The following is a 14,841-nucleotide window of genomic DNA, read 5'->3' on the forward strand; positions in this document are numbered from 1 at the left end:
CCCAGGTCAGTCCACACATCCCTAGGGGCCTGGCTCTGGGAGGCCCCTGCACCCCAATCCAGGGTCAGATAGCAAGCCTCTCTCAGCCGCTCCTTAGAATTCTCTTCCCCCTGAGTGGAGGCACATACATAGCCTTCCGGCCATGACAATTGGTGGACGAGGTGCCACCCTACACCCTGGTCCTGGGAAGTGTGAGGTGGCTTATTCCCAAGGGGAATAAGGCTACAAAAGAAGAGAGGGTGGTGGTGATATATGTCGGGGAAGGGGGTGGGGATGGTTGGAGGTGGCCCAGGGGCCAACCTTAGCTGGGGGACCCTCTTAGCTGAGGGTCTGTGCTTGCTGCTGCTCCAGCGATTCAGGGCAGGGCCAGGACTCAGAGACAATGCAAGAGCTTGGGATGCGGGAGATGTGGGCAAGGGCCACTGATGAATCTGCAGCTGAACGCTGCATTTTGTGCAGCCAATTATCCCGCAAACATTTCTTAACCACCTATTTGGTTAGAGGCTGTGGACATGACAGGGGGTCCTCAGCCAGTGGGCCAGTGGCAAACACAGACATATTTAGGCACAATGCATGGTGGCCAGTGCTATGGCACAGTATTCCAGGCACCCTTAGGAGTCTAACTCTTAAATAGCAACGTGGCCCCAAGCCTCAATTTACCCTTATGGTAGAGGGGTAGGGAAAGAGATGTGGGCACAGTATAGGTTTGTCACCATCCTAAAATCCTTTTTAAAGAGGCTTTTCGCCAGGCATGATGGCTCATGCCTGTAATCCTAGCACTGGGAGGCTGAGGTGGGCAGATCACTCAAGGTTACGCGTTCAAGACCAGCCTGGTCAACATGGTGAGACCCCATTTCTACAGAAATTAGCTGGGTGTGGTGGTGCATGCCTGTAGTCCCAGCTACTCAGGAGGCTGAGGCAGGAGGATGTCTTGAATCTCGGAGGCAGAGGTTGCAGCAAGCCACCTGCACTCCACCCTTGGCAACAGAGCGAGATTCCATCTCAAAAAAAAAAAAGAAGTAAAATAAAAATATATATAAAGGGGATTTGGTGAGTTTTTCCAATTCCCAGGAGGGAATCAGCACTGAAAGGGCTGAGTTCTATTCTGGTATTTACAGCTGACACGTATGTGCACATGCACACACATACATGCACGCACACACACACGCATGCACACACACGTGTGTACACCCACCTCCTGGAAAGCTATTTATTGAGAGTCACTGGGAACTTGGGAAAATGAACCCACCTCCCTGGCCTGCAATCCCCCATTTGAAACAAGCAGGTTGTAGTAGATGATTTCCAGAAGGCTCCCCAGCTCTAGAATTCTGTGTCCTATGATTTTCTGGCTCATTTAGAAGTGGTGTGGAAAGTACCCTTTGCCAACCGAATTCCACATTGCACAGCCTGCAGGCTGCCGACTCGAAGCAGTCATATGGCAAATGTTACTGCAAATACGAAGAGGCTCCTTTAAGGGATCCTCTGTGTCAATTTTCTTGAAGGCTTTTCTTATAGAAAATGCCCCCGTCATTTGGCCTGTGCAGGGTAGGAGTCACCATCCCAGATCTGCTACATCACTTGATTTCTTAACAGCCCCATAGAGCAGACAGGACACATGATAAAGAGAGGCCCATCCAACTTAGCCATGTTCCTGGGTCCGGGACAGGAAACCCCACCAGCTGAGCTCCCTGCCCTGCTTCATGGCCAGTGGGTGCAAATAGGAAATGAGCCCAGAGCTGGGTAAAGAGCTCCTGGCTGAGGTCCAATGAAAGTGTCCAGGCAGGCTCAGGCTGGTGGGTAGGGATGGGCAGGGCAATGCCATCCTCTTTCTCTGATTATGTAGGAATGACTTCCATTTCAGCTAGAGCAAAGCTTGCATTCAGCAGCCCTGAAGAGGGCCTCTGCCTCAAAGGGTGTGAAGAAGCAGTACTTCCTGGAATAGGGGTCATCTACGTCCCCTCCCGAGAAGTCCAGTGAACTGGAGACATGGTTCCTCCCACTTCCCTTAAGAGTGAAGGGCTCTGAGCTGGGTGTGGTGGCTCATGCCTGTAATCCCAGCACTTTGGGAGGCTGAGGCGGGCGGATCACGAGGTCAGGAGATCGAGACCTTCCTGGCTAACATGGTGAATCCCCATCCCTACTAAAAAATACAGAAAATTAGCCGGGCGTGGAGGTGGGCGCCTGTAGTCCTAGCTATTCGGGAGGCTGAGGCAGGAGAATGGCGTGAACCCGGGAGGTGGAGCTTGTAGTGAGCTGAGATCGCGCCACTGCAGTCCAGCCTGGGTGACAGAACGAGACTCCATCTCAAAAAAAAAAAAAAAGTGAAGGGCTCTGAGCTAAGTGCTGAGCCAGCTCCACAGCAGCCACCAGCATCACAGGGGTCACCAGCCCCACAGAAGCCTTAACCTTCAGCAGTTGCTCCCACCAGCTCTGGCTGCTGGAGAACAAGCCCACTGGCCAGACATCCCTTCCCAGGATGCAAACTTCCCTTCCAGGGAGCCTAAAGCCAGGGCTGAAGCCGGTTCCCTTCAGTTCTACAGTCCAGAGTATCCCAAGCGACCGCTCAGCGCTGGGTGCTGGGCTGGGCCCTGGAGGTGGTGATAAGTATGTTGCTGGCCCCTCGAGGGCCTCACCACATGGTGGAGGAGACACACAGATCATGGAACACACTTTGGTTCTCCCTAGGAAACCAGGGAAGGCATCTCAGAGATGATGCCTGAGGGTGGCTAGGAGTGGCTCTTCCCCTCCCTCCCTGCAAGGGGGGGAGTTCTAACCACAGGGAGTCTAGTCCCCTTCCCCTCTCAGCTTTCCACAGGGCAGTGGTGTTAAAACCCCAGGCAGCACCCTCCTCTCCTTTCAAACATGGGTTCCTGAGGAAAACCAGATGGGGGACAGCCTCCATGCCTCTTCCCCCACCTTCTCTAGGCCTGGGGGACACCCTGAGGACCCTCCTGGGCAGGCCATGTTCCCCTCCTCAGCCCTTCTCTGGACGACCACACTCCAAAGCTCTGGCCACACTGACACCAGGTGCTTTTGGGTCTGCCCTTGAATGGCTGGCTCCTAACCCCGCCATGTCCAGCTCGCTCCTGCCTCAGATCCTGTCCCAAGCTGCACCATGCTGGGAACACCCACATTCCCCCACCCCAGCCCTGGGCACCTTGTTTTTTCCTTGAGTCAGGGTCTCCCTCTGTTGCCCAGGCTGGAGAGCAGTGGCGTGATCTTGGCTCACTGCAACCTCTGTCTCCCAGGTTCAAGCAATTCTCCTACCTCAGTCTCCTGAGTAGCTGGGACTACAGGCGTGTGCCACTACCATGCCCAGCTAATTTTTTTGTCTTTTTAGTACAGACAGTCTTACTAGGTTGCCCAGGCTGGTCTTGAACTCCTAGGCTCAAGCGATCCTCCCACCTTGGCCTCTCAAATTTACTGGGATTCCAGGCGTGAGCAGCCACACCCTGCCACCGTGGAACTTTCTCTCCAGTTCTGAGAGCTAATCTCCCCAAAGCCTCAATGACTCCATCTCAAGAACCGCCATCACAGACTCCCCGTCCCTAATCTGCATGTCCCCTACACACTACAATTCATAGAGCCTCAGCCACATTAGGAAACACTGACCCTTTTAATTTTAAAATCCCTATGTGAAAACCCCACCTCCTTCAGGAAGCTTTCTCCAGACCTCCAGACCACCCCTTCCAAATCTTATACTCTTTTCCATATGCCTCCCTCTCCCACAGAGTGGCACTGGGGCTTCAGTTTTTATGATCATATATCCACTGATACCCACAAACATTGGCAGGATCCCAATGCCTGGGGTCCCTTAAACCCACCAGGTGCTCAATATATATGCTTACTAATCAACATAGCTATTTTTTGAGTGTTGATCCTGAGTTGGGCGTAAAGCCAAGCCCATGATATATATACTCGCTCATCTTCACAGCAACCCACAAGGTAGGGCTGTTATTACTTTATAGATGAAGAAACTGAGGTTCAGGGAGGTCCACTATTTTGTCCATGGTCACGCACATCTCTCTGACCCAAAGTCTGAGTGTTTCCACCCCACCAAGCTGCCTTTCTGTTGCCCAGAATTCATCCATTCAACATCAGATTGAGTACTGAATCAGCTTGTCCTTTCAGTAGCTGAGGGAACACGGAACCCCAGATAGCTCATCATGGTGGAACTAGAGGTCCCTTTGGTTCTTTTATTCTATCTCACAAATAACGAAACGGAGGCACGGAGATGTGACTTACCATTGTGGTTCTGCCAGATGGTTATCAAACCAAAAAGCACTGAAAGGGGGTCTGATGAATTGTCCGACCCTTAAGGTGAATGCTTTCTTTGCTGTAGGCTGCATAATCTGCCCATATATTGGAAGGTAAGCTGGGGGAGAGGGGCAGGGATGGACCTGTCTGGGGATAATTCCTTTGTTGCAGAGACTCGAGCTATAAATCTTTCTTGCTTTGAATCAAATCACAGGATTCCAGCAGATGGGGGGCAGTGTTTATGCTATTCCTGATGACAGCAGCCCAGGCGACCACACCTTCAGAAGGACAGGGATGGAGCTGGCCTTACTGAGTCCCTAGAGGGTGGTGTAGAATGCACCATAGCTACTGAACAGACCAACCTTGCCGCAACATGCCCCCCACAAGCCTTTTCTGGCCTCAATACATGCAAATTATCATCTCCATCCTGATCATCATCCTCTCCCCATCCCCCACTTAGCACTTTGCACTTTTCTAAGTGCTTCCCAACAGTGCTGCATACTACGATGCATACAGTGCTCGGATAGGCCAAGTTACTTGCTGGTTAGAGCAGGCACTGGGTTATGGTCATTTCTGTTTGCCACGTACCAAACTTCTGCCATGTGCCATACCCTGTGCTAGGCCAGAAGTGGTGCTTCATGGAAGAGACATGGTTTCTGGCAGTGCCCAGGTGCCAGGAAAAACAGTGCCATCCTTGAAGCCAGCAGTGAGCTGGAGTCAGAGCTTTGCCCACTGGTGACTTATGAACATTTCCTTTTAGGGCAGACAGGGAGGGTCTTGTCCCACAGGGCCTCCCACTCCTCAAAGGAAGGGTGGCTCAGCTTCCTTAAGCTCAGAAGCACTAGGGACTAACCCCTCTTTCCTGACACAGCCCAACGCCCTTCTGGGTGGTTCTAAGAGGCTTCCCAACAAAAGGTTCATATGAAGGCCCACCCTGAAGTCCAGCTGTCCCCAGAGTAGGGCTAAGGAGCCATCACACTCCCGTGTCATCTCAACCCTGCATGTCGTGTGGCTCTTCAGTGATTGCCACTCCGAAAGCTGTTCTGACTGTTCCTCACACTGCAGCCCCTCTTCCAGGGACACACATTCTTCCCCCCGCCGGGACCTTCCCTTTCTAGTCAGGCTGGTGGAGTCTCCCGCCAGCCACAGGAGGATGCCCACGACTGCCTGCTCCCTGAGTGCCAGCGCCTGCCCACTACCAAAGGTTTCCTGCGGTGCAGAGGAGAGACTGTACTGCCCTTCCATCTCCCCTGGCCCCTTAGATTCCAGTCCCAAACTGCCAGCACCTGCTCACAGCAGAGTCCCTACCCTGTCTGTGCTGTCCCCGCAGTCCTCCTGGCCCTAGGGTGATCACACCACCTCCGCTCTTCCTGCAGACATGTGCTCAGGTGGGCAAAAGAGAATGAGAAATGCACCTCTCCCGTGGGGCTGAGCCGACTCCGGCTGTTCCCTAGGGGCTTAAGAACACCTGTTCTGCTTGAGTTTGCAGCCATCGCCTGTCCCCCAAAAGGTAAAGAGTAACATTTCACCTTGAAAAGAAACAGGGAGGGGATGTTTCTGAGGTGCAGGTGTTTCATGAGAGACAGGTACATTTTCTAAGGTGTGTCTAAAATGCAGCCCAATCCTATTCTACGAGAGAGAAGTTCCCGTTTGAACAAGAGGATTCGAGTGGGGTCTCACCATCGTAGCCACGCACTAAGAAGCGATTGCTTTGGGGACACGGAGGTAGGACCCCCACTCAGCCAGGTGACTCTGGGACTGTGGAAGGTCCGCTTACGACTCTGTATCTGCCCCAGCACGGGCTCAGGGAGTTGAGCCTGCACACATTACTTAGAAAAACCTCTGCAAACGGGTAAGCACATCGCCCGCGTGGGCCGTGGCTGGAGGCTTGTCACCTGCTTCAGGGACTTCCTCGGGAGCCTCTCGCCTGCCTCTTTGCCTGGAATTAACGAATACACACTACAGCCCCTCATTCCCTCCAATACGAAGGAAAGGTGTAATCAGATCCCGAGAGTCCCGCAGAAGCGTGGAGCCTCGCGGTGCGGTCTCCCTTTTCTTTCCCATGCAAACCCACTTAGCACCGGCGCGCCCCTGTTTGCCCGGGCAGAATCCACCGCCCACTCCTCCCGAGTGGAGAGTGGAGACGAATCTACGCCCAGGCCCTGCACCTGCCGCGCTGCAGAGTTTGGAGGGGGCGTGGATGGTGCAAGGTCAGGGCTCCGTGTGTGGCCCCGGCGGTGATAGGGCTGCTCGGAGTCGGACCACGCGGCGCGCCGGGCTTCCCTGCAGCTCGGCCGGGCAGGGGGCACATGGGCACGGTGGGAGTCCCGGTGGAGCCCGGGCCGGCCACTCACCATTCTGGGAGGGCGACGGCGACGACGGCAGCGACGACGGCAGCAGCGGCGGCGTCGACAACAGTAGCAGCAGCGCCGAGAGCGCCAGTGCGCAGCGCATCGTGTCGTCGCCTCTGGGCCGGGAGCAGGTGGCTGCGGTGCCGGCGGAGGATCCGCGCGTCCGGGCGGTAGGAGCGTGGGCGCCGCCCGGGGAGGCCTGTGGGTGGCTCCGGCGGCCCGGCTGGGGCCCGGGGCTCCCGAGTCGCGCTGCGGCGGCTCTTCCTCCCTGCCGCTGCAGCAGAGCCGGGCTGGGGCGCAGAGCCAGCGGCAGAGGAGCGGCGGCGGCGGCGGCTGCGTCCTGGGCGGCGTCTGCGCGGCTGCGGCCCCACTGGCGGCTGCGGCTACTCCTGGCCCGTCCCGTCAGCGCCGGCCCCCGCCCCCGCCCCTCCCCCTCCCCCTCCCCCTCCCCTCCCCCTCCCCCTCCCCCAGGAGCCCGCCAGCGGCGGCGGCCGGGCCGGGCGGGGCCGGGGCCGGGGCTGGGCGGGCGCTGGGCCGTGAACAATGAGCAGAGGAGGAAACTCCGCCCTGGAGAGCGACGGGCGGGAGGGCCGGCGGCCTCCGCGCCTTGGGGGGCTGTGTGTGCGCGCGGGGCAGGGCGGGGGGCTCCTGCGGTGCAGCCGGGCCCCGTCCACAGGTGTCCCGAAGAGGTGTCCCCCCGAGTGCTTGTAAGTGGGCCCGGCGGGATCCCCCAGCACACCGCCGGGGCCCTCGCACTACGAGCAAATCCGGAGCGGGCGGACCCCCAGCCTTGCGTGGTAACTGATAACCATTCGCGGCCTCCCGGGCTGCTGCGCGTTCTGCAGCGACCCCGGAGAAGCTCATCTCCCACCTGCCAAGTGCAATTCACCTGCCCGTGGGGCCCCCATCCCGCACGGCTTCTGAGCGGGGTCTCTCTGCAGCTAGGTGTGCACCGGGCAAGCTGGACTAATTCACTCCTTCACCTCTCCAAGGGTAGGTTCCTTACCTGTGAAATGGAGATGATGGTTAAAAAACAACAGCAACAACAATTTCAGGGATGAATGTGTGCCAGGCTTTACATATATTAATTCTTTTACTCTTCATGACAACCATATTTTTAGCCTCATTTTGCAGACAGGGCAACTGAGTCAAAAAGAGGTTAAGAAACTTCCTGAGGCCACATAACGGGTAAGTGGCAAACCTGCCTCTGAGAGTAGTTTGGAGAAATACCGTGCAACGTGCCTGGAATATAGTAATTGCTCTGCAAGGAGTGGTTATTACTCTTATTCCTGCTATATAAAGAACAGCTATAAAGATTAGGGCTTTTGGGTCAAAACAGACTGGGGCTCAAAACCTAACTGTGCCAATCTATTAATTGTAAAACCCTAGGCAAGCTATTCTCAGTACCTCATTTCTTTTTATCTGTAAAATAGGGATAATAACACCTACCTCAGGGGGTTGTTGGGAAACTTAAATGTGATCTTACAAGATAATACTTAGCCTAGGGCCAGGAACACAAAAGTCTCAATGAATGAAGTAGTTCGCCCTCCAAGTGAGGATCAGAGATATTTGCACACTGGGGGTGGGAGTGGGTGTTGGAGAATTCCGTAAACTGAGTTTATCCGGTGAAAGAACACAGAAGTTCCTTTCCCCTCCCCCGCTCCCCTCCTTTTTTCCACCCCCAAAGCTGCCTGGGAGACGCAGACCTCAGGCCCGCCTGAAGAGGAGGCACATCGGCGGAGCCGGGAAGCGGAGGGGGCGAGGGGTGATTAACCTTGGAACCGGGGTACGGCGTAAATTTGGCTCACGTGACTCCGGGGTTGCTAATCTGGAGTCTCTCTGCCAGATGGGGCTGGGTGGAGGGGTTTTCCCCAGGATCTAGCTGCGTCCCGGGCACAGGGGACTCCGTGAGCCCCTCAAGTAGGCTGCAAGCAGGCGATGCCTGCAGGGCACTGCGCCCCTGGAGCCGCGAAGGAAGCGCTGGAGCCCTGGCTGGGGTTCCGTGGCAGCCGGCCTCAAGCTTGGGAAGGGCTGACGGGGTTGTTTTCATCAGGAAGTTTCTTCAGGATCGTTCTGGCCCCGTTTTCCACACCGCATATGGGAAAGACAGAGGGTGTTCCCTATGAATACTCTGGGATATGTGTGTGTGTGTGACTATCTTTGATGTTTTTTTAGTACTGTTCCCCTGACATCATGTCAACAAAAGGCTTGTTTCTCTTCTGAAACCAAGCAATATATATATATATATTTTTTTTAAACTGGGATTTTTAAAAATGTGTATCGCACTCTGATTTAAAGTGTTTTTGCACTCAATCATTCAATTTATCTAAAAACTCAGAAGCAATCATGTTAACTTTATAAAGAGAGAGCGTATATTTTGAAGCTTAGGGCATTTTAAATTCACATGATTTGGGATTGGTGCCATTACAAGATCATGCAAAATTAAAATGAGAGCAGACATCTGGGCTTAGAGAAGACACAGAAAAGTTACAATTGTGCTGGACTCTCCCCAGTATCCAACAGCCCCCCTCAACTTATGCACAACGTGGCTTTCTGGAATGAGGCTGGCTGGGTTTTGAGGTCACTGGTGGCCACTGATATGAGCTACCCCCAGGTAACTGGCCTGTGCCTTTGGCCCCATTTAGCATTGTGCTCCAACTAGCAAGCTCGCCAGCCCAGAACACCTGAGCTTATATTTGAAACCCAAAGCACTTTATGGGTGCTGTTTTTGAAGCTTTTCATCAAGAAGTTTCTGCAGGATCATTCCTTCTGGGATTTGTTGCATTTTGGTTATTGGTATACATGCATTAGCTCTCCTAGCAGACATTCAGCTTCTTTAACATGGCGTCTTTCTTATTCATCCTTTACTTACTCAGACCACCAAGAACAGCACATCACTTTTTTTTTTTTTTTTTTTTTGAGACAGAGTCTTGCTCCTGTTGCCCAGGCTGCCTCCGCCTCCCAGGTTCAAGCAATTCTCCTGCCTCAGCCTCCTAAGTAGCTAGGATTACAGGCATCTGCCACCACACCCGGCTAATTTTGTATTTTTAGTAGAGCCAGGGTTTCTCCATGTTGGTCAGGCTGGTCTCGAACTCCCGACCTCAGGTGATCTGCCCGCCTCGGCCTCCCAAAGTGCTGGGATTACTGGCGAGAGCCACCGCATTTTTATCAAGCAAATGGTTTTGCTGCCCCATGGGCACAGAAGCCAATACTATGAAGCACTAGCTTTGGAAAAAGTAGTGGCTTTATTTGCAAAACTGGTCAGCAAAGAGACAGGAGTGAATTCAAATCTGTCTCCCCAGCCAGGCACGGTGACTCATGCCTGTAATCCCACAACTTTGGGAGGCTGAGGTGGGCAGATAACCTGAGGTCAGGAGTTTGAGACCAGCCTGGCCAACATGGTGAAACCCCATCTCTACTAAAAATACAAAAATTAGCCAGGCTTGGTGACATGCGTCTGTAATCCTAGCTACTCAGGAGGCTGAAGCAGGAGAATTGCTTGAACCTGGGATGTGGAGGCTGCAGTGAGCTGAGATTGCACCACTGCACTGCAGCCTGGGCAACAGAGCAAGACTCCATCTCAAAAAAAAAAAAAAAAAAAGAAAAAATGTCTCCCCAGTTTGAGGCCTGGGGTAAATTTATGGGATCAGAAGGCAATGAAAAGATTTAGGAATGTTGGCTTGGCAGAATCTGATTGGAGGGCTTTAAATTTGACCATTTACAGAAAGGTATGTTGAGGCGGACTTTTAGCCCCACATCTTCCAAGCCATTGTACCTCTGGCTTCTGAGAGAGTTCTGAAATTCGGATTCCCATCAAGTCTCTTAGTCTTTTTAGTTCCAAGGGAGAATTCATTGTTTTGGGGTTGTTGTTAGAGTTCCAACTATTTTCTATTGCTTATGCTGGAGCAACGTGACATTTTGTTATCAACAGAGCAAGCCCAGTTTGGGCCTTTCCCTCAGTTACAACATCATACATATAGATACAGATACAGATGTATAGATACAGATCTTGAATGCAAATATGAATGTCACCTGGAAGATATTATGCAGGAACCCATGGCACAAGGTTACACATTTTTCCATGGCCCCTGGTTGTCAATGTTAGGGGCCATAATTCTCTGCCCCAGGTGCAATTTGGTGATGTTGTTTACCTAAGTGCATCCGTATGTGCAGACTCAGTAAGTCCTCTTGACCCTCATCCTAAGTAATACTGATCCCCAGTCACAACATCTAGGGGTGAGACAGAGCGTCCGCTACCACATCCCCCAAGAAAAGATGAGTGCACACATGTATCCATCCTGGAGCCACAGCTCCTACTCATAAGGAGCCAGGGATGCTCTTACCTGGGCTTTCTAATCATTGACCTCTGAGTTCCTTGTGGGTCGAAGCAGTGTTTAATTCATCTTGGAATCCAGTGCCCAGTATGGTGGTGTCTGACCCCAAACAGGTGCATAACGTTCAAATGCTGCATAGATGAAGAAGTGGTTGGATTTTCTCTCCAAGGTTGGGTTACCCCTGACTGCCAAGTGGTGCGGTTCTATGAATATCAGCTGGGACTCAAGTTGGGCAGCTCACCCCAAAGTCATGCCTTTATGTATTGTTATTCAATAATATCTACCCTAATAGGCAGAGTGTGCTAGGTTCGGTGCACTGTGCTGAGAATGCAACCCTGTACACAAACATGACTAACATGTAATAGGGGCTGTAACACATGGCACGGGTGGGCATGTGGGAAGCGGAGAGCAGGATGGCTCAGTCCCACCCGGGGAGGTCAAGGAAGGCTCCAGAGGAGGGAACTGGGTTTTGGAGGAGTTGAAGGACTTCACCAAGGGAAGAGTGAAAGGGAAGGCTTTTTGGGCAGATGGAACAAGATCTACAGGTATTTTGCCCTCAGCAGAGCATAGGATTTGTCAGGATGATGGGAGATGAGGATTGGAAGGTAGATAAAGGTGAGATGCTTAGACAATGAAGAGTCACTACAGGGTTTTAGCTTGAACGGGCAAGACCAGCTTTTCTTTTTTTTTTTTGGTTTTTTTTCTGAGACAGAGCCTTGCTTTGTCAACCAGGCTGGAGTGCAGTGGCGCGATCTCGGCTCACAGCAACCTCCACCTCCCAGGTTCAAGCAATTCTCCTGTCTCAGCTTCCCGAGTAGCTGGGATCACCGGCGCATGCCACCAAGCCTGGCTAATTTTTTTTGTATTTTTAGCAGAGATGGGGTTTCGCCATGTAGGCCAGGCTGGTCTTGAACTCCTGACCTCATGATCTGCCCGCCTCAGCTTCCCAAAGAGCTGGGATTACAGGTGTGAGCCACGGTGCCTGGCCCCAAGACCAGCTTTTCATGAGAGAAAGATCATTCTAGCCGCAGTGGGCTTAGCAAGGGCAGGCTGATGTGAGGTGGAAGGTGAGCACAGCATTTGGGGAGGCTAGTGCAACTGTCCCTAAAGGGCCTGCCCTCAGACAGTGGTGGTGGGAAAGAAGAGAAGGGCCTGATGCAAGAGGTGTCTGAGGGGTAGCATTGATATAGGACTCAGTGGCCCATTGGATGTGGACATGGTGTGTGGGCTGGTGTGTGTGGTGTGTTGAGGGCAGAAAGACATGGCAGGACTGCATGAATTATCTGAGTGCCATGGTTGGAGGGAGAGTAAATGAAACAAACCGTGGTGGAGAATATAAGAAGAGAAGCAAATGTGGAAGAAGAAAATGATGGGTCCAGTTTCAAACAGGTTGACTCTGAAGACCCACGACCACATCTCAAAGTTATATCCAAGACAAGACTCAGGGGCTATGTCTAGAAGTTCTTTCCTTCCCCCCTGCCCCCCAATAAATAGAGATGGGGTCTTGCTGTGTTACCCAGGCTGGTCTCAAACTCCTGGCCTCATGCAATCCTCCCAGCTTGATCTCTCAAAGTGCTAAGATTACAGATGTGAGCCACCACACCCACCCTAGAAGTTTTATCTGTGACAGTAAAGCTCAGACCTAAAGTCAGGACTGGAAATGGAGATCCGAGAACCATAACCAAGCAGATGGGGTTGTAGCCATGACTGTAGATGATGGGCCAGGAATATTCTGCAGTGGAGAAGAGAAGAGGCTGAAGGCAGAGCCCTTCAAAATATCAACATTAAGGAATGGGCGTAGGAAGAGGATATGGAGAATGTATTGCTGAATAGAAAGTCAACCAAAAGAGAAGGGACCCATAGAAACGGAGGGAGGAGAATGTTTTAATAAGAACGAGGTGGTCAAAAGCGTCACCTGCTCCAAGGACTGAAATCTACCAGCTGAAGTTTACAATGAAAGGGTCCTTGGGGATCTTACCCAGGGTGATTTTAGTGAAGTGCAGTAAGTGAAGGGAGAGAATGGAGATGAGGAAATGGACGCCGCCAGTGTGGATGGGAAGGGAAGGAGGGAGAACATGGAGTCAAGCGAAGAGTTTGTGTGCATTGGTTCATTGAAAAATTGGAAATGTGTAGGCCGGGCGTGGTGGCTCATGCCTGTAATCCCGGCACTTTGGGAGACTGAGGTGGGCAGATCGTTTGAGCCCAGGAGTTGGAGACCAGCCTGGCCAATGTAGTGAAACTTCATCTCTGCACAAAATGTAAAAATTAGCCAGGTGTGGTGGCACATGCCTGTAGTCCCAGCTATTCAGGAGGCTGAGATGAGAGGATCGCTTGAGCCTGGGAGGCAGAGGTTGCAGTGAACCAAGATCGTGCCACTTCCACCTGGGTTACAGAGTGAGACCCTGTCTCAAAAAATAAAATTAAATTAAAAAAAATTGGAAATGTGTACATGACTGTGGGCCAAGAGGAAGACAATAGTTGAAAGGGAGAAGTTACAAGAGATGGGGTGAGAAGCAGAGATAGAAGGACTAATCTCAGGCCAAGGGAACTTCGTCACTGAAGGTATGGATGGAGATGCAGTTTGTCATGGTTGATAGGAATAGCCTTGGAATGAGTCAGCCCAGAACTTCATCTTTGCTTTGTGACTTAGTAGCCATGTGATTTTGAGCTTTTACTTAACTTCTGTGAGCCCGAGTCTTCCCCTCTATGAAATAAGTAACATCAATTTTGCAGAATCTCTGTGAGAATTTGTATGTGGGGGGGATGCACAATGCCTAGCTGGTGCACAATAAATACATTTAAAAGCGCAAAACTTTGTGTCCACAGCAGAGCTCCAAGGCCCATGTGATTCCTGCTGCATTCACTCCGGTGAGGAGCCTGCTCTTCAGCAGGCGTTTTTCTTTTGGATGCTCTTCTCCGTGGGTTGGAAGAGCAGGTCATGCCCTGGCGCAGCAGGTAGAGAGGGTTTTCCACAATGGCTGCATCCATTGCAGGCCAGAGCTGTGGGTTGCAAAATTGGGGTTGTCCCTCCTGCTCGGATGTAATGGAGTTACCTGAACGTGGGCCCTTGGGACCAGGCCTAGCACCTAAGAGAGAGCTGAAGGCTCAGCAGATGTTAGAGAGCACTTGACCCAACGTGGGAAGAAAGCAGAGTCCTAGAGAGTGGAGGTAAAGTCCTCATTCACTCAACTCGTCAACAGCGCAGGTTCCAGAACCAGCTTAGAACTCTAGCTCCTGTTCTAACAGCCCATTGCATGCATCTGTGTCCCACAGCTGTTGGTCTTACAACTCAAAAAAGCACAGGTCCCCTGACAGGAGCAAAAGAAAATGTGCCATGGAGATGGAACTGGGGGAGGGAGTTACGAGTCAATTACTACTTATGTTGAACTAAAAGAAGCCCAAGGCATCAGTTTCGGCTCAGTCTTCTCCATACACCCCAAGCTGCTTTCCATTCTCACTCAGCCCCTGACTATCCCTCCCATTCCCCTGCCCAGTACAATAAAAACAGCATGCAGTTAGCTTCCTCCACCCCGGAGGCTGACCAGGACCAGAATCAGCACTTGGATAGTACTGCATGGAATTTTGCCTGTATTCTGGGCATGGTGCTAAACGCTTTACATTCCTAACATAATTTAATCTTCATACATCTGGAAAGGTAAATATATTACCATGATCCCATTTTACAGATGAGCAGATGAAAACCTTATTTCCCTAGGATAACCCGAAGATAGAAATGTGTATTACTCTGTTTTCACATTTGCTAGAAGAAAAACTTCAGGCTGGGCGTGGTGGCTCACGCCTGTAATCCCAGCACTTTGGGAGACCGAGATGGGCAGATCACTTGAGGTCAGGAGTTCAAGACCAGCCTGGCCAATATGGTGAAACACCATCTCTACTAA

General features: G+C 52.1%; 1 protein-coding gene across 3 annotated transcripts in view; it reads right to left on the reverse strand.

The window, feature by feature from the left end:
- The window catches only part of PODXL (podocalyxin like), a 56,298-nt gene extending 49,285 nt beyond the window's left edge, over positions 1–7,013 (reverse strand). The window contains exon 1 of one of the 3 annotated variants that reach the window (XM_004046243.5): positions 6,612–7,013. In XM_004046243.5, coding sequence (XP_004046291.3) covers positions 6,612–6,711 — 100 coding nt within the window. In that variant the 5' untranslated portion in view covers positions 6,712–7,013. The remainder of the gene's footprint in view (positions 1–6,611) is intronic. The other 2 variants (XM_019030827.4, XM_004046242.5) reach the window with 2 other exon arrangements.
- Positions 7,014–14,841: the final 7,828 nt, after the last annotated feature.

Source organism: Gorilla gorilla, chromosome 6, assembly GCF_029281585.2.
Source record: "Gorilla gorilla gorilla isolate KB3781 chromosome 6, NHGRI_mGorGor1-v2.1_pri, whole genome shotgun sequence".
In the NCBI taxonomy this organism is placed as follows: Eukaryota; Metazoa; Chordata; class Mammalia; order Primates; family Hominidae; genus Gorilla; species Gorilla gorilla.